This window comes from Microplitis mediator, chromosome 2 (genome assembly GCF_029852145.1).
Source record: "Microplitis mediator isolate UGA2020A chromosome 2, iyMicMedi2.1, whole genome shotgun sequence".
Taxonomy (NCBI): Eukaryota; Metazoa; Arthropoda; class Insecta; order Hymenoptera; family Braconidae; genus Microplitis; species Microplitis mediator.
This window is the reverse complement of record NC_079970.1, coordinates 23,802,335-23,824,504: the sequence shown is the minus strand read 5'-3', so window position 1 is coordinate 23,824,504 and position 22,170 is coordinate 23,802,335. Positions and strand designations below refer to the sequence as shown.

The 22,170-nt window shown below is 30.8% G+C and overlaps 3 protein-coding genes across 3 annotated transcripts; 2 read left to right on the top strand and 1 right to left on the bottom strand.

The window, feature by feature from the left end:
* The first annotated feature begins 220 nt into the window (after nt 1–220).
* Nucleotides 221–2,655, top strand: LOC130663433 (uncharacterized). The gene is made up of 3 exons (XM_057462656.1): nt 221–532; nt 1,453–1,643; nt 1,729–2,655. Exons 1-3 carry the CDS (start codon nt 276–278, stop codon nt 1,935–1,937), a joined length of 657 nt encoding a protein of 218 aa, XP_057318639.1. The 5' UTR covers nt 221–275; the 3' UTR covers nt 1,938–2,655.
* A 7,003-nt stretch (nt 2,656–9,658) lies between these two features.
* On the bottom strand, nt 9,659–18,111 carry LOC130663432 (serine/threonine-protein kinase meng-po). The gene is made up of 2 exons (XM_057462655.1): nt 17,794–18,111; nt 9,659–14,158 (listed from the first exon to the last, which is right to left on the bottom strand). The coding sequence occupies exon 2, from the start codon at nt 14,156–14,158 to the stop codon at nt 12,983–12,985; it is 1,176 nt and encodes a 391-aa protein (XP_057318638.1). The 5' UTR covers nt 17,794–18,111; the 3' UTR covers nt 9,659–12,982.
* Nucleotides 18,112–21,335: 3,224 nt separating this feature from the next.
* LOC130663148 (uncharacterized) lies at nt 21,336–22,170 on the top strand. The gene is made up of 2 exons (XM_057462248.1): nt 21,336–21,467; nt 21,601–22,170. The coding sequence occupies exons 1-2, from the start codon at nt 21,453–21,455 to the stop codon at nt 21,907–21,909; spliced, it is 324 nt and encodes a 107-aa protein (XP_057318231.1). The 5' UTR covers nt 21,336–21,452; the 3' UTR covers nt 21,910–22,170.

Sequence of the window (22,170 nt, the reverse complement as noted above, 5' to 3'; positions counted from 1 at the left end):
ACTACCAGCCAATCAAATCCCATCACGTTGACACGTCATTGGTTTAATTTATAGCAACTGCGCAATTATGAAGTAACTGCGCACTAGCGCCAAATTTGAAAAGTCAAATTTCTTACCTGCTGACTGTCGGTAATTTATCATAAATTCAGTGAAATTAATTGTAGTTGGTACCATTGTTGAGTACCGGTTATCCCGCCTTTTCTACACTCGTGAACAAAGCAACGGAATAAACAATCGAAGCTTGTATTCACTTGCACTGGCAATTAATTGTCGTAATGATGAATAGATTAATATCTGTAACACTGTACACTGCAACCGGATTAATCACCACGGAATTAATTTGGAAACTATGGAAAAATTACTTGAGAGAAAAAATACTGAGCAGAGAAGATGAAGACAAAGATAAAGATGAAGATGAAAATAATAAACTGATAAGTGAAGTATTTTTTTTTGCTGAAGATTCGATGGGATGCCGGGCGCATGCATCTAGGAAACGACCATGTGGTTCAAGATGTCCTATCAATTGTATCAAGTAATTTTTCAATTATTTATTATTATTATATTTTATCTACGAATAATTTTTTGAATACGGATTTTTTTTAATTTTGACGCGTTTTTAAATGATACTAAAATTAGCCGACGTCTAATAATTTTTGTATTTTTTTAAACGATCCTGAAGTTAGCAGACAATTCAAAATTTTTGGATTTTTTTTTGAACAATTAAATTTGAAGAAAAAAAAAACTAAAAATATGCACATGTAGAAAATTTAAAAAACTACAGGTGCAATTTTTTCAAATATTTTTTTTCTTCTGGTTTATCGTCTAAAAAAAATCCAAAAATTATTAGACGTCTGCTAACTTCAGTATCATTTTTTTAAAAACGATGTATTGAAAAAAAAAAATTGCACCTGTAGTTTTTTTAATTTTTTACATGTGCATATTTTTATTTTTTTATTTTCTAAATTAAATTCTTGATAAAAAAATCTGCAAATTGATAATTGTCTGCTAACTTCAATGATACTGAAGTTAACCGACGTCTAATTTTTTTTTTTTTTAAACAATAAATTATAAAAAAAAAATATTTGAAAAAATTACACCTATAGTTTTTTTAATTTTCTACATGTGCATTTTTTAGTTTTTCCAATTGATTTGTTGAAAAAAAATCCGCAAACTGATAATTGTCTGCTAACTTCAGTGATACTGAAGTTAACCGACGTCTAATTTTTGATTATTTTTTAAATCAATAAATTATAAAAAAAAAAAAAATATTTGAAAAAATTGCACCTACAGTTTTTTTAATTTTCTACATGTGCATTTTTTTATTTTTTATTTTTTTCCAATTGATTTGTTGAAAAAAAAAACCAAAAATTTTTAATTGTCTGTCAATTTTAAAATCATTATCTTCCAACGGTTTTTTTTTTAACATTTAATTTTTTTATTATTTATTTTCAGTCGCATAATTCATTACATGGACAGCAGTACCAAAACCCTCGACGTCTGTATGTACATCGTAACATGTCAGGAAATAATAAACGCGATTTCGCGTGCCCACAAGAGGAAAGTAAACGTCCGAGTTATTGCCGACGCCAGTATGTCAGAAAATTCAGCATGCGGTGATCAGTTGACGCGCCTGAGACGCACAGGTATTTATTTGAATTTAAAAAAAAAATAATTGCCACTCATTCGCCAGCACAATAATTATTCTCAACACTCGGGTTTATTTATTAGGCATTAAAGTGAGGATCCAGCGATCAAAGGCCTCATTGATGCATCATAAATTTACCGTAAGTGATAAGCAGACTCTGATTTACGGGAGCACTAACTGGACAATGCAGGCGTTCTTCGGAAATTACGACGGAATAATTGTTACCAACCAGAAACAACTCGTCGTTCCTTTTAACGATGAGTTTGACAGAATATGGGAACGGTTGAAATAAACTTCCAACTCTGACATTTATATTTTAGACGATAAGTTGAATCGAGTATTGATAGATTTTAGTTATTATCGCATTATTTATAAGTCGAGTTCATGTTGATAAGGATCCAATCACTTGGAATTTTTTTACCTGACGTTTAAAATATCTGACAATTTTTTAAAAAATTTTTTAATATCTCAATAAATAGTTGATGAATGTCATCAATCATTCATTGGATTGATAAATGAAATTAAAATAGCTTGATAAAAAATTAATCAGTAATTTATAATAATAAAATATAATTTCGTACTCGAGCGGATGGCAGAGCAATTTTAAATATTAAAAGATAATTTGATTTAAACATCGGGACATTAAATGTATTACTGGTGCATTTACCTCAATATTTATAGTCATCTCATAATAAATGTATGAGTCTATATATATATATATATATATTTATATATGTTCGGTAATTTAAAAGAGTTAAAACCATTTCTTTACACGATGCGCTCGATTATTATATCAGTATTACGACATGAACTTGAAAAATATACTTAAGCATAAGCCAGTTGCGTGGGTTACTCGTGTTTTAATGTATGTGCAAAAATACCCACACGATTTGTTATTGCTATGCATATTAAATATAAATATAAATATATATCTATCAGCCGTTAATTGTTTGAATAATTTATCGAGTGCGCGATGCTGAGAAAAGTAAAAGTTTTTGCAGCGAGAGATTCTGAGCCCCGGAAAACTTTAGTATTAATCGTTGATTAAATATATGATATATAAGAATACAATATATGTGGATAGTGATGGACATGGCAGTTGGATGGCTATTCCTAATGCCAGATTTCTTTATAGTCGATGAGAGCAGAATGAACTCTACAATCAGCACACTGTGAATATACTGCTGAGTACTCGGGGGTGTTGCCATGACAATCCTGACGTCACGCGCGCACTCCTTTCCTCCCGCTTTTTTCATCTCAATTCTCACAAGCTCTCACCTATTCGATTCTCTGGATATATATATATTTTTTATTTTATTTATATGTATGTATATATTTACCGTGTCTCGAAATGATATTTGTCATCTGTATTTTTATTGTGATATAAAATTACTCGCGGTCGCGGCCAGTATTTAAATTTATATGTCGACTTATTTAATCCTTTTTTAGTACCAGGGTTTGATAATTATCACACTTTCTCTTATGAAATTTGATATTTCGTTTACGCACTATCGTAATCTTTATTATTGTACCCTGTACTCTGGTCGACTTGCATAAGTATTAAATTACTGAATTTTATTTATCGACTAGTCATTTCAGTTCATGATCCTGAAGTTAGCAGACAATTAGTAATTTTCGGATTTTTTTTTCAACAAATCAATTATTGAAAAACAAAAACTAAAAATATGCATGTCGAAAATTTAAAAAACTACAGGTGCAATTTTTTCAAATATTTTTTTTTTATAATTTATGATTTTTAATAAAATCTTAAAATTATTAGACGTCGGCTAACTTCAGTATCATTTCAGTTCCCTAATTTATAATGATACTGAAGTTAGCCGACGCCTAATAATTTTTAGATTTTTTCAAAACTATAAATTATTTTAAAAAATTTCACCTAGAATTTTCTCAATTTTCTACATGTGCATATTTTTAGTTTTAGTTTTTTTTCGTATTTGATTTAGTGAAAAACAAAATCCAAAAATTGTTGATTGTCTGCTTACTTCCGAATCATAATTTATAATAAATAATAAATAGACATGTCCGTATTGCCTCTGAGTATTTTTTGAAAAATTTTCGGAGGCCCGTTTTGTCTGGAAATTTTAATTTACAAATTTTGCATGGCCATCTTGCCCTGACAGATCTATATATATTTGGATCCTATGAATTTTAAAAATAAAATTTTCGCCGGTAAAAAAACGGAACTGAAAATAGTCGGAGTAAATATAAAAAAATAATTGGCCGTTGGTTGCTTTTAATTAAATAAAAATATCTCGGATGCAGATTGAGAATAAAAAAAAAATAGGACATGATGCGATCTGATGAAATTAACCGGCGGTTAATAAAATATGTCACGGGTGGTTTTAAAATAAAAAAATGATCAGTAACTATTACTGGGTATATTTAAAAATATTTAGTTAATTTGGTTTACTGCAAGTTAAATAAATGAAGCAGGAGAGTTTGTACTTCCAGAGTGTGATTTATTGTCGTGAGCTTGAATAATTCATATAGGAATTTATAAAATAAATATTGAGTACTTTTCACACAATCTAATAATATAAATATTTAAAATATTGTTATATAAAGTATGATTTTATCACTCGGAACGAGAACGAGTGGCTTACATCGGCTAGTCTGGATTTATTTGTTCGCGATCACCGATTCGTTAAGCGGATTCCCCTTTTGGATATTTTTTTTTTTTTAATAAAATAAAGTGAAAGCAAGCGAATGTTGATAGTTTGAGAGGAAATTACGATAGCGCTTTGGTTATTTGAACGTTTAAACGTGAGGATAATCTCGGGTGTTAAAACCGTTGATAAATACCGACTCGAAATTTAGTAACAATTTAATTAGAATTTATGGATCGGCATATATTTAGTTTGAGCCGTTGATTAAATTAACGGTGGTGTAAAAAAAACATTATTTAATCACGTTTAATTTAATTATAATCTGAATCTTATACATACACATATAAATATATATAAATATATTTATAACGACAGGAAACTGCTCTCATAAAAAAATATATAAGAAAAGAAAACTTACATCTTTTATACTTATTCTACGAAAATATATATATTTTTAGATTTATAAGCACGGGCTCAACCCTCGGACGACAAGTGCCAGCCCTTCTTAAAATAGAATTTTATAGATCTCATCATCATCCCTTAAGACCCGGCCCATTTTCATTTTATTCTGTCCTACTGTATGTACATATATATATAAATATATATATATGTGTATATTTAATAATAATAACGGTAGCAGTACAAGTATCTTGTCATTAGTTCCGTCTGGTTAAATTTGGTTTTAAAATTATAAAGCTCGCGGGTGGTCATTGGCTTCTGCTTATTTATTTACTTGTTCATCATATATGTAAAGTAAATAAATATATGTATATGTATTTTAATATATAAGGAAGAGGAATAAAGGAAGAAAAGAATAAAGAACTCGCTGAGATTTAGTCAGCGAAAGATAAAATTTGTCATGGCTGAAAATGAATGTTTTTTCTGGCAAAATATATATATATGTAGATATGTATGACAGGAAAATATTTCAATTAATTCATGGAAATACCTAAAAGCTTTTTTACGATGTAAATAAAAAAAATAATCCATCATATGGAATTTTTTACTCGGAGATTTTTCTCTGAGCGACGAAATTATCATTAATTTTCCCGTCTCGTTTACTCTTTTTAACGCAGCTGAGCCATGACGTGTTTTAGATGGTATATTTTTCGTTTCTTTTGTACTTAGCATGTGGTTTTAATTTATTTAACTGAGGATTTAGTGCCGCAGTAGTCACTCTTTTGTAACTTAGTAATTCTCTTGTGTATTATAAATTATAATGCTACGAGTGTTTGATAAAATAAAATCTAGCCGCGTATTTTTCGCGTTTGTCTCATCGTTTTGATCAGTTAGTGTCCGAAAGACGTGCGTCACTCGAGATTATTGATGATAAAAAAAGTTTACTCCTATCAATCATGGAAACGCATCATTTCTTCGAGCGTGTCCACGTTTAAATTTTCTGGCAATAGAAAATGTGCTTTGAATTAAAACGTGTGTCCTTACGTTTATTCCCGCGAGAGCATCATCGTCGGCATCACGACACATCACGGTGACACATTTTAACACTTTGTGGCCTAGATAAATATTACTAGCCGATGTAATCGGACTGAATAAAATCTAATTATAAATTACAACTCATATATATTTTTTATTTATCTATTATCTGGTGTATTTATAATTTTAAAAAATATACTTTCGTCATATCAGTCGGTTCAGCAAAAACAATTATCGCTTATAATAATAAACTATAAAATACATTTATTTTATAATAAATTTAGTTTGTATTTTTAATAAAAAATAAAAAACTTTATATTTGATAGGCTAATAAATATTTAAATCTTGTTTATCTTATGATGTTATGCTGCTGGCAGATTTTTATTTATAATTGAATTTATTTGAGTGAAAAAATACCCTCAAGTAGACTCAAACTGTCGAGCTTACCTTAATTAATACCTTGATATAACCATCAGCGAATTTCATAATAACTTTTAACGATTACTAACCGGCAATTTAATTTTCAAGTGTCATTACTCAACATTATTTTTAATTTTGCTACGAAAATTATCTGATTACCGTACTGTGAAATTTTAAAAATAAGTTGCAATAATTTTTTATATTTTTGTTGTGAAAAAAAAAATAAAAAAAATTCTTAGAAATAAAAGTTATGTAAGATAAATAAAATTATGAAGTTTGATATATTTTATTAAATAATAAATACGTAAGAAAAGTTATAAATCAGGATAAATATATATATATATATATATATATATATTGAAGTGATAATATGTACGTGCAAACATAGACAATACAATAAATGTCAGTGGAATTGCACGTAGCATCTGTTATCATATATCGTTGATATATAGATCTGCGGAAATATATATATAAATATAATGAGGATGATGAAGCATCTTATGTTTGAGGATTTTGAACTCGGACATGAAAGAAGCACGAGGAGTGAGTTCGCGTGAGTGTGAACGGCCTTTGAAAATCGAATTCTGTCACCGAATGCTCGTAGGTATTATATATATTTTAGATATATATATATATGGATAAAGTAACTGGTGGGTCCTGGGTGGGTACAGTGCGTCTCCGCAGATCTTTGACGTCAGTAAAATAAAGCAACGTCGTAAAACGAGACCGGCCACCACCAGAAATACACGACTGCATCACGTCGGGTGGTTAAATATTGCCGCAACCGATGCAAGATGCCGGGTCGTAGACTGATAGAAGTGGAACATTGTCCGTATGATGATTTATAAATAGTATTTTATGTTACTGAAATAGATGACGGGCCGTTGGACCTCACCGCGTTCGTAGATCGATCATAATTGTTATCATCCCCCTATGACGTACGAATACCAAAAGCTAAGTACCAGTTACTACCCTCCTCGTAGGTGCGGAAAATCATCTCGAAATACTTCTTCTGCTTCTTCTTCTTCTTCTTATTCCGAGTATCATTCACCACTTTTATTATTATTATTATTATTGTTTGATGCCGTAAAAAAAAGTATACATCGTATGGGATCAGTGCTCGATAATAGGCGGATTTTTCCATGCAAGTCATTGAAACGCGTCGAAGAATACGTCGACGGTAGTAGTGGGAGTAAAATTTAAAAGTATATTTTATTGATATGACTGAAAGAAAAAAGAATAAAATAATTCAGTGTATGGGATTAAATTTGCGGGGATTAAACACACTCAGGCTACAATGTTTGACGGGTCAAAATAGCAGCGCTAATAATAGCTCGCGGATTTGATTATAGAAATAATAATCCAAAATATAATTTTCTAAAATAGATTTCTGTTAAACAGTAGTATAAGTTGTAGTAATTCAAGTAGTAGTAATAATAATAATTAATCTTACAATAACTCCTGCCTACGTTGCTTTCATTTTTAACGGCCTTGTATTTTTTAATACTATTATAGCAAATGGATATTTAAATATATACTTAATATATAATACGTCTTGTGATATTTCGGTCTGTCGTAAAGTGATTCCGAGTGATATTTGCATGAGGTTTTTAAGTATTTGTTTGCTTTGGGATAATGAGGATGGGAATGACGATAGTAAAAATAAAATATAAATTTTATAGAGGCATTGTCCTGGGCGTTGACCACCTGCAGCTGCTATGGGTAATTTCGTTATGTTTTGTCAGATATTTAAATCCCAGAAATAATTGTTGTAAATATTTTGTTAAGTTAAGTGAAAGAGATTTATGTAGTTATCGTGTAAACACGATAAAAAATTAAAGATGCGCATTGTTGGTTGCCGGAGTCTGAGTATCATAATAATGCCGGGATTGATGAACAGAAGACAAAGGCAAATGCACTATAATGCTCAAGAGATTCCTGTACTGCTGTGGGTTGTATGATCATCACAGTGTAGGCGTGTTTAGGATGCCAAGCTCTAAGATAAGATGATGTTCCTCAGTCCGCGATATTCAAACCGCGTATCCGAGGATTATATATTTAACTATCTTCCTGGAATATATATTTTATTTTCTTCCATCAGTTTTCTCTTCTCGCCGGTTCGCTTGTCGTCGTGTATTCAATTAGATGACATCAGCTACTTCTTAAAGAGTAAATACGCGGAATTATTTTTTTACTCAAAATTTACTACTCTCCAAATTTTTATTTCTAAAAAAAAATTTAACAAGAAATTTATTTCGGGATTTTTAAATATTTTTATATCGGTAATCATCAATTATTTTTTAGAGGATTAATTTATGAACAAGAGTAAGCGGCTTGGGAAAATAATTTTAATCAATTAAATTTTATTTCTTGATGCAGAGACGAAAAATTATGTCTTGTAATTAATTTTTTTACGGGAAATATATAAATTATAAATTAAATATTTATTTTAGTCGATAAGTTTTATTGCCGTTCATTATTTTTAATTCGACAATTTATATGCTAAGTAACTTCTGATAATTTTCTCCGACTAATCAATATGATAATTTCTAATGAAAAAAAAAAAATGACCTTTTAAAGGTAAAATCCAAAGCAGGAGCTTTTAACTTTAAGCCAATAAAGTTTACAAGAATAAAAAATTTTCTTAAAAAAAAAAAAAATTTAATCAGGAAAAATTTTGGAATGACCAATTTATTGATCCAAAAATATGAATTAAAAATTTCTAAACCTTTGACATTAAAGAACTTTCCTCATTAGCGTATTAAAAATAAAATAATTTGTTTTTGACTGAGATTAAAAATGTTTTGAGTGTAATTGAACTTGGAAAGTTGAATTCGTAAATAAACTCGAGTACCAGAAGTAAAAGGTCACACTGAAGAGTTCGCAAGGCTTAATTAACCTTTGAACTTATTAGCATCGGCGCGTTAAAGCCCCAGTAAAAAACATATTCCCCTGTCGTCTTAATAACTAATTAATTATAATGAGAATTAAAAGAGATGTTACTAAAAGCAGGATTAGTCGTTTTATTTCTGGAAACAGGGAAGCATAATTCACGAATGAACAAAGTGGGAAATGATGGGTGAGGTCGGGGATTCTAGCCCCGGGTATCTAGGCTCCGTAGTCATGGAAACGCCTCCTCCAGAAGTCATCCCCGGTCATTCGAGAGTGAGGGTGATTCGTTCGCGTGGCTCTTAAAGCACTTAAAAAATAATTGTCTTATCAATTGATCGGATAAACCTCCGGATGCGTGATTGCACACCTTGCGACCTTCAGTAAACTCAATTAAAATTGTTATTCATCTGTAACTCACTTACACGTCGATCGATCGATCGCTTGCCCGCTTTCTGAGGTTCGTTTCTACCCCGACTCTGGACCCAGATTATTTCTCTATCACTAACTTTAGGATTCGGGTGTGTCAATTAAAAGATATTTTTTTTTTATTACCAACATTATTTAATTAAATATATACAAAACGTCATGACATACATATTTATATATATATATATATATATATATATATATATATATATATATATATATATATATATTTTTTTTTTCTATTATTATTAATATACTTACAATAATTAACATAAATTATTTATACGGTAAATTTAACTCTGTCTGCGTACCTTAAAAAATAAAGTGTCATTTGAGATCGTTTCAATAAACGTATAAATGTAAAAACGTTTTTTTTTTTTTTCACGCAGACATTTAGCTCGTCATCATCATTATCATTATAATCATTTATTCTTAACAATAGTCAATCAAACAATTTTGTTTCCTATTTTATAATTAGTACGTAATCACAACATATATAAACATTTATATACTTTATTTAACTATCACTTTTGTACCTTTTTCTTACAAGGTACTTTCACTACTTTGTCATTTCTATTTATCGTCTACTTGGTTTTTATCTTTATACACACACTGATACACAAATAATACTATGACCTTTTTTAAATTCATATAAATAAATAAATTATTCATTTATTTATTTCGCGTTGCAGGTCCCAAGGGCGTATACTAGCAAAAGATGCCGGTGCAAAGGCATAAGGGCGTAAAAAAAATTTTTTATATCTCACCCTATCTCGGGACCGTACACAGTTGAAAAATCAGTGTTAAATTTAACACAAATCACGTGTTCCAAACGGTCCACTCAATTTTTTGTGTTAATTTAACACATACTCGTGTCAAATAATAATACAGATTTAAAAGTTGTTGAATAATTGACACTAAATATTTAACCATTGAATTTTTATACACAAGAACACAAAATTTTCAACTGTGTAAGGGCGTATGAGAAAAATTAAAAAAAATCAAAATTAGTACTTTGTACTTTTAATCTACCTGAAGATTGGAACGTTTTTCGCGCATCGAAAATGAAAAAATTTATGAAATTTTACTGCTTGAGGGTGATTGGAGGTGGCTACAATTTTCGACCAACACATTAGCGCCTATTCGAAACATTTCAGAAATATAGATCAAGTAGATTTTTAGTAGATTTCATAGAAATCTATCTTTTGCATTTGTCCTCATGGTGGAATTTTCAAAGAATTTTGCTATAATCTATCATAATTCATCGAGTAGGTTCCAAAAATACCATTGGTTCAAAAGTTTATATATGTATGTATATATATATAATATAACGCGCCATGTTGCGACGATAGCGGCCACAATTTTTAACAGATCTTAATAAAACTTGGCATACTTACACGGAAAAAAAAAAAACTTTAAAAATTACTATTTGAAATTATAACCCAGAACCCGGTTGTCAATATGGGGAATTTTAACATTCAAATAGTAAATTTTATAATACGTTTCGTCTATTTTCTAAGTATCAGTTACGATTTTTAAAGTTCAAATAGTAATTTTTCTTACATAGATAATAAATTTTCATACTTATCCTGTAATTATTCACGTTTGAATCATAAGCGAAAAAATTACTATTTAGAATGATGGTATTTACTGATCAGTTTATCATTATATTACTTGTAATTCTCAATTTATATAGTTCATTTTTTTCCGTGTAATTATATGAACGATTAACTTGGTTAAGTTGGAAAATGAGCAAAATCGGTCAACTAGTTAAGAAATGGTGGACATTTGAAATTCCAAAAAAAACGAAAAATCCTATTTTTGTTTTTTTCGTAAATAACTTTTTAACGGGTATATCTATCCTTATTATGTAAAAAGAACTTGATAGCCGACAGAAAAAGCTATATTTTCCTCTTTTTATTTATTGTTTTACGATAATTGTTCGACTTTTAATAAGGGTTCAAAGTCACATAATTGACTTATGTGTTATGGTGATAATGCTATTGTTAATATCTTTGAAAATTTTTGATGGGTGATTATTAAATTATATATACTTATTAAAAGTGGAACAATTATCGTAAGAAATCTACTTCCATTTCGGATGCCGAATGGCTTTTTTATTTTTACTTTCGTTCCGCAGAAAACGTTTCGATCTTCAGGTACATTACTTTTAAATAAAAAATCGACCGTTAGGTAAAAAAAAATTTTATACGCCCTTGTGGTTTCCGGATGCCACATACGCCCTTATGTAGGACATCCGCAAGGCGATTTATTAATTAAACATAAAAATAAATCGTTGATACTGAACGCTCTAATTTGGCTCTCACACATTTTATTGACCAATAAAAATTTTTATTTTTATTTTAGTTCTTTTTATTATAAATTACAAATTCGTGAGTTTATTTTTGGACCCCATAAGGTGTGTCAAATGGATACAACACAAGTATCACTTAATTTTTATTATAAATTCCCAGCATTCGAACTATCGCATTTGTCATTTAATAAATAAATAACGTATTTTTAAATAATTACTTATAAAGTGCTTCGAATATAAATAAAATCGATTGTTTTATTTATTTTCTATGGAAGGATAAATATAAATTTACCTTCGCTACAAATTGAATCAGTCTTTTAAATTTATATTTATTTGGCTGTTGTGTGAATTTATATCACACGTCAATTCAAGACGTTCAGTTTCAACGTATACACTTTTTATTTTTATTTTTTTTTATCATTACTATCGTTACCATTTTCATGCTTTTCCTCCGTCGTCTTATATATTATCATATCAACAATTTATTTACACTCATCTAAACGTTTATTAATAAAAAAAAAATAAATTATATCCCATCTGAAAAGTTTATGCCCCACATATATATATATAGCGTATCATACAATCTACATAAATTTCTACAAGAATATATTTGCGTGGTAACGCGTTCGTTCTAACGTGCAATCAACTATACACATATTTAATATTATTATTATAAATATTAATTAGATTTATTTAACTATAAACCTACACTGTTTCCAAACTACTCTGCATGGTCCTCGTTGAGCTATGACTAGTCCTATTTATTTATATATTTTTTTTTTTACATTAAATTTATCATCTTTCTGAACAAATGAAAATATATAAATATAAAAGCCGCTTGGACTTAACTTCCTTTAGGCCTTGAATAAAATAAAACTAGAGTTACTTAGCAAATAAATTACATGACTTATTGTCCGCGACAATGTCCGTCCCTGTACAACGATTGTCTCATTACGTTGCGAAATATAAATTACTAAAAAAAATTACTTATAAGTTAAAGTCGTAATTGTTTGTAGAATTGGCACATCAATTATAATTGTTTATTAAAAAAAAAAAAAGTTATTTGTTTTACTTTTCACTTATTACTGGGGAGTATTGAAAACTGAGCGAGGCGGCGTGCAAACTTCTGTCATCGACTGGAACATGTAAAGTAGTGAAGCTCAAGTGTCTGACCTCGCGAATAGAAGGATTTAAGCAGGGCTCGCTTGAGGACTTTACCATATCTCACATGGCCTCAGTACCGTACGCAGTGCTGACGTGCTGATGATGGATGTCGTCGATATTTGAGTCGCACTGCATTACCCACTCCCAGATCCTCTTGGTGACGACCTTCTGATCAACGGCTGTTTCTAATCCGTAGCTATTCAATAATTTTCTCAGCTTATTTTTGTTCTCGTCGATATTCAGTCTCTCGTCGACGATCGTGTCCAAGTAGAGGAGGCTGTCACCTCGTCTGGGTATTTGCGTGTTCTCACTTACTTCAACACTGGTTGAGGTCGCACTGTGGCTCAATTTGCTTACACACCAAGTGTCCTTTAGATATTTATTTATCTCCGTAACAACTGCGCGTTTCTCGGGCTTGTGTTCAAAGACTCGTCTGAAGTAACGCAGCAGACGCGGAGTAAATCTACGGAATGTCCCGGGAATTTTTGTCGTCCGGCGCTTGAGCCATCGCTGAAATGACGAGTAGTCAGGGTCTTGAATTGGGTCAGCACTTTGCCACGGCGGGTTACCGGTCAGACAAACGAACAAAACTATACCGAACTGCCAGCAATCGGCACTACGCTTGCAAGTGTACCGCTCATTTTTTATGACTTCGTGGATTTCCGGGGGCAAAAACGGCACCCATGTGCACCGGATTTTGTTGACCAGGGTCCCTTCGCGTTTTATGCACCCGAAATCACACAGTTTTATTTTAGACATGTCTTGAGCGAAGACCAGGACGTTCTCCAGCTTGACATCGCGGTGGGCAAGTTGCTTAGAGTGTAAAAAGTCAAGCGCCGAAGCCAATTGACTGGCGATTTTTTTGCAAACGTCCTCGTTCAAACCTCCCGCCTTTACGTTGCCTGCCAGGTCACCAAAGGGTGCGTACTCCTGGGCAAATATGTAACATTTCTCTGCCTTGAATGCCACTGCATATGAGCTGAGGATGTTCGGATGCGGGCTCAAGTGGTATGAGTAGTGAAACTCCCGGTAAAAGTCTTTTTCTGTTGTCAATTCCTGGTGCACGGCTTTCAGAACGACCCGTGTTTGGGTTTTGCGGTGTGTCGCCAGTAAAACTTTGGCAAAACTACCCTCGCCTAGGGTCTTTTCTACATTGTACTCTTTCAGAAGATCTATTTCCTCTAGTACCACTTCCTGTACCCGGTGAATACTCGACTCTTTTTCGTGCAGCTTCATCTGTAAAATTAAAAATATAAATAAATTTTGTGAATTATTCGATTTTCTACTACTAAGACTATTACTACAACTAGTAGGGTAGAGGTACCGTTTTTGGCCACTTTAAAAATTTAAATAAAATACACAATGACAATTTATTTTTGAAAATGTGTTCAAAGATACTTTTATCTCACTAATTTTTTAGAAATTACATTTTATACTTTTTCATTAATTAAAATAAAGTATTAACTGTTCGAAAATGGAGCAGTGGCCACAAATGCTACCTGTACAATTAAAAAAAAAATTTTATTTAAATAAAACTATTGTGCGCGTCATCCTTTGACCTTAAAGGTAAAATTACTTTGAGCTAAAGCTCGAAGCCCATTTTCCTTTATCCCCTTAGCCATACAATATCCATCACATCCCCCTTGTATATATTTATTTACGAACGCACTGAAGATAATAATCGATTTACGTCAATTTATGTTACGTCACTGGTTCTTTATTTGCGCAACAGTGACAATCATCAATTCAGATAATTTCTGAGGGAAGAAATTTCTATTTAAAAACACATATTGCCACAAATTTTTATTTATTAATTTATTTGTTACCAACTGTTTTATTAGTTACTGATAATTATTGAAGTAATACTTTTTTATTGATAATAAATGAATAATAATAATAATAATAATAAAATGTGTACGTAAGCGGTGGCACTGAGACGTAACGCGAATAATGCCGCGGTGTCTGGTGTGTTGCAGGCGCTTTTCTATTATGAACCGAGAGAGAGGGTATCAAGACAAAAATAGTTTTCCTGGAGAATAAATACAACATCACACGTTAGTGAACGACGTGATGCTTGTGTAAAGAACCCAGTGAAATGTATACTCGTCACACAACATACAGCTCTTCCGACACTTTACTCTGTTGGTTGTTTCTTCTTAAAGTTTTGTATAAGAGGGCTTTCAAATCAACTCTCCTATCTTTGTAATGCATCTCCGATATACAACATTCTACAAATTGAATTTTATGGATTGTGTGCTAAATATATATATATACTTTGGTACTTTTTCGCAAATGGAGTAAAAGCCATAGTAGAGCTTTTCTTATTAATGTGGACTTACGTTTTTGTATTTCACGTGGGCGAATTCAATTAAGACTTAACTTTTTTTGTCGTTACTACCTGGGTGTAATTGGAAAAAAATATCTATAGGGGAGAGTGGGGCAGAACGGCCCTCCTGAAATTCTGATCAAAAAAAAATTTTTTTCTTTTTCGACTAATTACTGTAATTCCGATATGTTTGCGCATTTTTACCCCTACGCATAAAATTTGGGGCAAAATGAACAAGCCCAAAATTTTGAAAAAGTGATTTTTTCATGATACTGAAGTTAGCAGACGTCTAATAATTTTTGGATTTTTTTTTAGACGATAAAAAATTTTTAAAAAAATATTTGAAAAAATTGCACCTGTAGTTTTTTAAATTTTCTACATGTGCATATTTTTATATTATTTTTTTGCAGTTGATTTATTGCAAAACGAAAATTCAAAAATTTTCAAATGTCTGCTAACTTCAGGATCATATTTTTTCATATTTTTATCGTCAAAAAAAAAAATTATTATAATTCCACATTTGTAGCCCTACGCATAACACCTGGGGCAAAATGGACCAGCCGAAACTTCCGAAAAAATTATTTTTTCATATTTTTCGGCCGTTTCTTTATGTAAGAGGCGAATTTGGTCACTAAAAATTTATAAAAATTAAATTTTTTTTTTTAGTTGATAAATTTTTGAAATAAAGTAAAATTATAGAATTGATTTTTTTTTTTATTAAATAACAATTAGTAATTAAGGTAATCGAGAGTGAACGATTTTTTACGCTTTAAAAAATTTTTTTTGAGTAATATAAAACCAAAAATAGTTGTCAAGAGAAAGAAATACATTCTTAATGATGAAAACAATTTAAAAAAAAAAAATTTTTTTATTATTTTTTGGAGGGGGCCGCTCTGCCCCACAAAAAAATTTTTTTTTTTTTCAGAATTTTGGCAAAATGTCCATAAATTTGTTCGAAATAGGAAAAAAGTAAAGTGATCTTATGGTTGAAAGCCACAAAAAATAATAATTAGCTTAGGGGGGGCCGCTCTGCCCCACTCTCCCCTACATATTAATTACTGAAAAATTAGAATTTCCCGTTTTTATAATTTTTTTTTTGTTACATTTTAATAATAATAAGAAATAAAAAATATTGTGGGTATTCATTCAAAAGGAAATTTGATCCTTCACAAATTTTATTCTTATAAAAATAAAGTAAAATCAATAGTTAAAAATATATAGCCATTTAAACTCTCAGCCAGATTAAAAAAAAAACTGATTTAACAAGCAATTGAACCTTTTGAATAATTGATTTTTATCTATTTTTTAATCAGACGAAAAATCCAGACAATTAAATTTCCTTTGACAAAATCCTCGCGTCTGGTTTTTTTTTAATTACGGCCATTGAAAGTTTTAGTTGATGTTAAATTTGTCAAAATTACCAAAAGTAATAACCATAAATATGATACATTGACAATACACTAAATTTAAACGGCAATAAAATTTTAAGTATTTACTTAAACAAATATAACACGAATAAGAATCGATATTAAGTTGGCAAGTGGTCAACACACGAGTTGATTGGAAATTTTCCAAACGTGCTTTTTCATATATTATACATGCATTTTATTTTTCATCCCACACTTGCACACCCCTCAATCTTTATCTTTTTCTCTCTTTTCAAATATCCCTCACTAAAAGAAGACAACGACGACATGGTTCGCATACACTTACACTTGATGGGTTAATCAAGAAACCTTATTGACATTATACAGTAATAGACTAATAGTATTCTTGGCAGCGTAATCTCAAATTCAAAAGATCCCGACAAAATCAATAGCAAGGACTCCATAAATAATTATTATTATTACAAAACATGGATTTATAAATTTATAAAAAACAACAGTTACGATAAACTTTTTTATTTATTTTTCACGCTTTGACATTTTTATTGTTTTATTCAAATATATATTACACTAGTTTCGACTCCTGAGATTTAAGATGTTATTGTTCTATTAGTGGGTCACTGGATCAGGACATTATCCAGTTTTATTGATTTAACTTAAAAGTTCAAAAATTTATTTATACATAATATAAATATATATATATTTGCGCACTTGTGCATCGATTTGATAAATCTCCAGCCTTGATTTTATTTTCGTAGCTTCCTTATCCGAAATATAATAATAACATTTAATAAAATGTTATAAAATAAATAATAATAATATCAGCAACGTCTGAGTACACGAGGTCACATGCTCTTATGTACGATCTCAAACAATTCTCTGCCATCATATTTTATTTCGAGTTGTAAAATTAATCCGTAAGTGTCTATTTTAATCTGTTTCAAAAACGCGACACACGTTTTTGACTACACGCACGTGTAGTTACGTCCAATAACATGTAAATTATTTAATAAACTACCAACATATATATATTTATATATATATACGCAATGACGTACGTAAAGTGTCAATAAAAACCGGTTCGTTAAATAAATGCTTAAAAAAACAATATCCGTTTAAATTTATAATTATAAAATATATAAAATAAATTATCAACTTACCGTTTAATCCCGTGAGATTTACTGGAGATCCACGTTATTAATTATAGAAAACTAAGAGTTCGTCAACAATTATTTATAAAATTACGACTAAGAAATTTTTTTTTTTCATTTAAATTAAAATAATCGCGGTTTTTTAAATCACTTGTAATAACGATAACATGTTTCTGTTAAATAATCACTTGAAAATAAATTTTAAAACTTAACTGACGATGTAAAAATTTATTGAGAACGTAAAGTGGCGAATTACGTGATATATTTTCCTTAGCTTGGTTACATTTTCAGCGATACGCGTATATCTCGCGTCTGGAGTGGGTACAACACCCGGCGTTGCTTTTATAGACCCGCGGGGCCGCGCAGACGTGGAATGATTATAGACAAATGAGAGGAGTAAGTCTACGTACGTACGTACCTCGTATGGTTCATTATGTGGTGAAGAAACAATTAAACGGCTACGGGGGTTGTTTGTTCACGGGGCAGCTCTTTAACCCTGTGGTCAGTCGGGGGGAATTTTCCGGTCTGTTAATTATGTTTTTCTCGTGAATTATCGACGCCCGTCGCCCTTAAACTCTCACGATTATCGGTGACGTAGATAGGTACGTCATCAAGGGAAAGCTTTGTTCACAGCTTAACAATTTATAACGTCATTATTTTTTTTACGTAACGGTAAGAAACTCAGGGGACCTTTATTTCTTATTTTTTCACCAAATGTAATTTATTTTTATTCATTTTATTGCTAATTGTATTGTGAAAAATCGAGAGCTCATTTTTTAACCGAATCTACTCCGTCACGTGGAGTCTGGAGTGTAAAAAAAATTACTCCAAGTAAATAATTTTTTTTCTTTGGAGTAAATGTGAATTTTAATTCTTATCAACTCTGATTTTAATGCTGATATAAATTTAATATTTAATAAAAATATTTTTTTTAATTACTGAGGGTAATAAATAAAAATTTATCGGCTTCGCATTTACTCCTCGATATTTTCACAGTAATATTATTTATTGTTTTAATTGATATAAATATTTGAAAATATAGGGATAGAGAAAAAAAATTTCTGAGTATAAAAAAGTTTAATAATTGAAGTATAAAAATAAATGTGGGTACATAGAATTTCTAGACAGTGATTCATGTTCCAGTTAAATACAACTAACAGGAATAATAATAGAAAAAATAAGGGTGAGGTGTGGGCTTGCACGTGGACTCTTAGAAAAGAGAGAATAGAATGGAATATACCGCAGGTGGTTAAAGCTAACTGACAAACGAACTGGAATGCAAGCTCACGTATTATATCTACATATATATATTTAATATAACTTGATGGTCCGTGATGAACACGTGGCTGAACAATAAGACGTCTGGAGTAATCAATACATCGGACAATCAAAGTTGCTCTCTGGTCGTGTCACATATAAATATAAAGTGCCGTCCACGTTCTATATAAAAAGTGTGTTGACAGAAGCCAGAAAAAAAGGCGAAACTAATTTTATTATTTTCGTGTCTTTTCATTAGCGTATAATAAAATTCAAGTAGGGATATTTTGGGTCAATAGGCTGACGAGCTCATAAATTTACCCGTAGATAAACATTTATTGTGTAACTATTACAGACAGGGCTATTTCGTGCTTTCATTAAATCACGGGATTTCCTAGTCTGTGTAATAATAGACGATTTTTTATAAAAATAATTTTGAAAAAAAAAAAAAGTTTCGCGTGAAATAAATGTAGGATGTAAATAAAAGGGATTAAATGTCAGCTGAATAGTCACCGGGTATCTAGATATTAATGGACACTTAAATATATTATCATGCTTGCTTGTACACGACTAAATCCCAAGTACCACGATTTAGTTATCTGGAAATAGGCAGAGCACATGTTTCAGCGAACGCGATCGGTGGTCGAGGTGACTTTTATAAAATTTTTTTTTCCAGCTGTTGAATTTCTTTATTTTTTACTTTAATTTAACTCCATTCGTATGATTTATTTATTCTGTTTAATTGTTAGTTTTTTATTTTGATTTACAGTCCTATTATTTGATGATTAATGCTCGGTCTCAAACCAAAATGATAAATATAAAATATCTTTAATATCTGAAACGTATGTTACACGTTTAGAAAGTTGTGGGCGAATGATAGATGTTTTTGCGATGGCAACGGAAATTTGCCCCATTTTTCCTGTTTATTTTACCCTCATTTCTTTTTATTTATTATTATTATTGATATTATTAATCTTTTTTTATTTAATATCGTTTATTAATAACAATTATATTTCATAAATTTGTCCGATCGATCCCGATAAATTAATCATCCTCATAGTTAATGATAAAATATTTTATGGCAGACCAAAATAACACAGACATAGTTAAATATTTACTGTTTTTAACAAGAATAATAGATAAATTTATTATTCAAATCATCCTGTCTCGATTGTTGTTTCTTGCTTAATTTTATTTTTGGATACCAGCGATAGTTTAATGGTCGCATGTATATTCCGTCATTTTAATTCATCAGAAGATACGGGAATTATATTTAGAGCGGGAATTTAATTTTTCATGGTTTTGTTGTAAGTCTTCGCAAGTTTGATTGACTTGTCTTTTGATACTGCAAATAGACGTGCTCATGCAGTTGAATTTAACAAGTTTTCAAATATAGCATGATAAAATTATATTTCTCCGATAGGTCGAGAAGTGTCACTTGAATTATTGATAACTTTTAGCTTTTTGGTCGTTTTTCAATCATCTTTATTCCCGTTTTTAGAATATATATATATATAGGAGTAGTTACTCCCAAAACGGGCAGAATTATGGACTACTGTGGATAGAAATGGCCACAGTACTAAGAGGACGAAACTCCGAGTTTCGTCTGTCCGAAAATAAGTTTCTTCATCCGAAATTCATTAGAGTTTTTCTGTTAAAATACGTAAAAACTAACAGAAAAACGGTAGTATTGTGTGTGGTTATTCCCAAAAGTCTGTGACAGTGGCCTCTCTTCTCACTCATTCCCGTCGCACATTTTCTGTGTTAGCCCTGTTTAGAAAATCTCATTGAATCCAATAGTTTCTCAAAAATTCCCATAGAGATTTTATAAGAATGAATGAGTTCGATGAGAAGTGTTATACTTAAGTATAGGACCTTATACATACGGCTATAAGAATCTATCGGATTTTTTAAACAGGGGTAGGGAGGGTCCATCCCCAACGCCCGTAAAAAAGCTTCGCTTCAAAAATTTTCTCAGGATTAAAAAACATTTCTCGGCAAGAAATTTTTTTGAGCGAGTTGAAATTTTTGAATTTTGAATATCAAAATTTTTTATTACCGATAAATAATCATGAAGATAAGGGAGATAAGTTACAAAAATAAAGAAGATTTTTTGTACGATGACTTGCTCACGATTCGCGATAAAGTACTTGAGGGACATAAATGGATTAGTTAAGAATCCGGTTTGAGTTCCAAAAAATTCATAAATAATGATGATAATAAATGCTGTGTTGGGATTCTGCTCGAGGCGACAAGTAGCCAGGTAATATGAAGAAAAAATAAATTGAAATAAAAAATACAGAATCTGGTTGTCGAACCGGTGTCGTGCATTCGTTGAACCGTATCTTCAGGACCTATATAAAACAGAGTCGCGGTCAAGACCCTGCCGTTTAGTCGAGTGCGAGCTACGAATGAAGATGTTTAATGTGAGTATTATTCAAATTATTTTTTTCTTTATTGTAATAGTTATGATTAAATTTAAATTTGAGGACAACAGAATTTCTGATGATTGTCTGAGTTGTGAATAATTAAAGTGTCTGAAATTTTTAACTTTTTCAGTTCGCGATACTTTGTCTCTGTATCTACGGAGCGACATGTTCCCCGACGGTTTTATACTCCAAGCCAACGGTAAACGCCGACGAGGTTGGAGAATCTGCAGTACCGGATGTTGGGATTATTGCTGACAAAATGTCTGATTCAGAACGTGAATTATCAACGCGAATAGAAGTACCGGGAGCTAATAATACTGCTGAGAAGATACAAGTTTATCCGCAGTATCTGCCAGGCACGGAAAATCTTGCAGAAAAAGCAATACCGGAAGCTGTGATACGACAAATTGGACACCCTTTTACATACCGCCAACAGTAACTTAAACTTGAGTAGAATATAAACTGTATTAGTTATTAAAGGATTGATCGATCGGATTTATCTAAAAGATTTAGTACGACTGTATGATTAGGAAGTATAGAATACCTTTCAATGGTGACTAATAGGTTTAAATAAAAGTATAACTCCAATAAGATGTTGATTTACGTCTTGAAAAATGTGTATGAATACTATTTTGTAGAATGTAATGTCAGCGAATAAACTAATTATAAATGTATCCAATAAACAAACAATAATGAAAAA

What these genes read in the sequence shown, in the direction of transcription:
- LOC130663433 (XM_057462656.1), top strand. Translation starts at nt 276, where the DNA reads ATGATGAATAGATTAATATCTGTAACACTGTACACTGCAACCGGATTA. An exon ending in TGTCCTATCAATTGTATCAA is followed by an intron (nt 533 to 1,452) that starts GTAATTTTTCAA and finishes ATTTATTTTCAG; the next exon opens with TCGCATAATTCATTACATGG. An exon ending in GACGCGCCTGAGACGCACAG is followed by an intron (nt 1,644 to 1,728) that starts GTATTTATTTGA and finishes TTTATTTATTAG; the next exon opens with GCATTAAAGTGAGGATCCAG.
- LOC130663432 (XM_057462655.1), bottom strand. Translation starts at nt 14,158, where the DNA reads ATGAAGCTGCACGAAAAAGAGTCGAGTATTCACCGGGTACAGGAAGTG.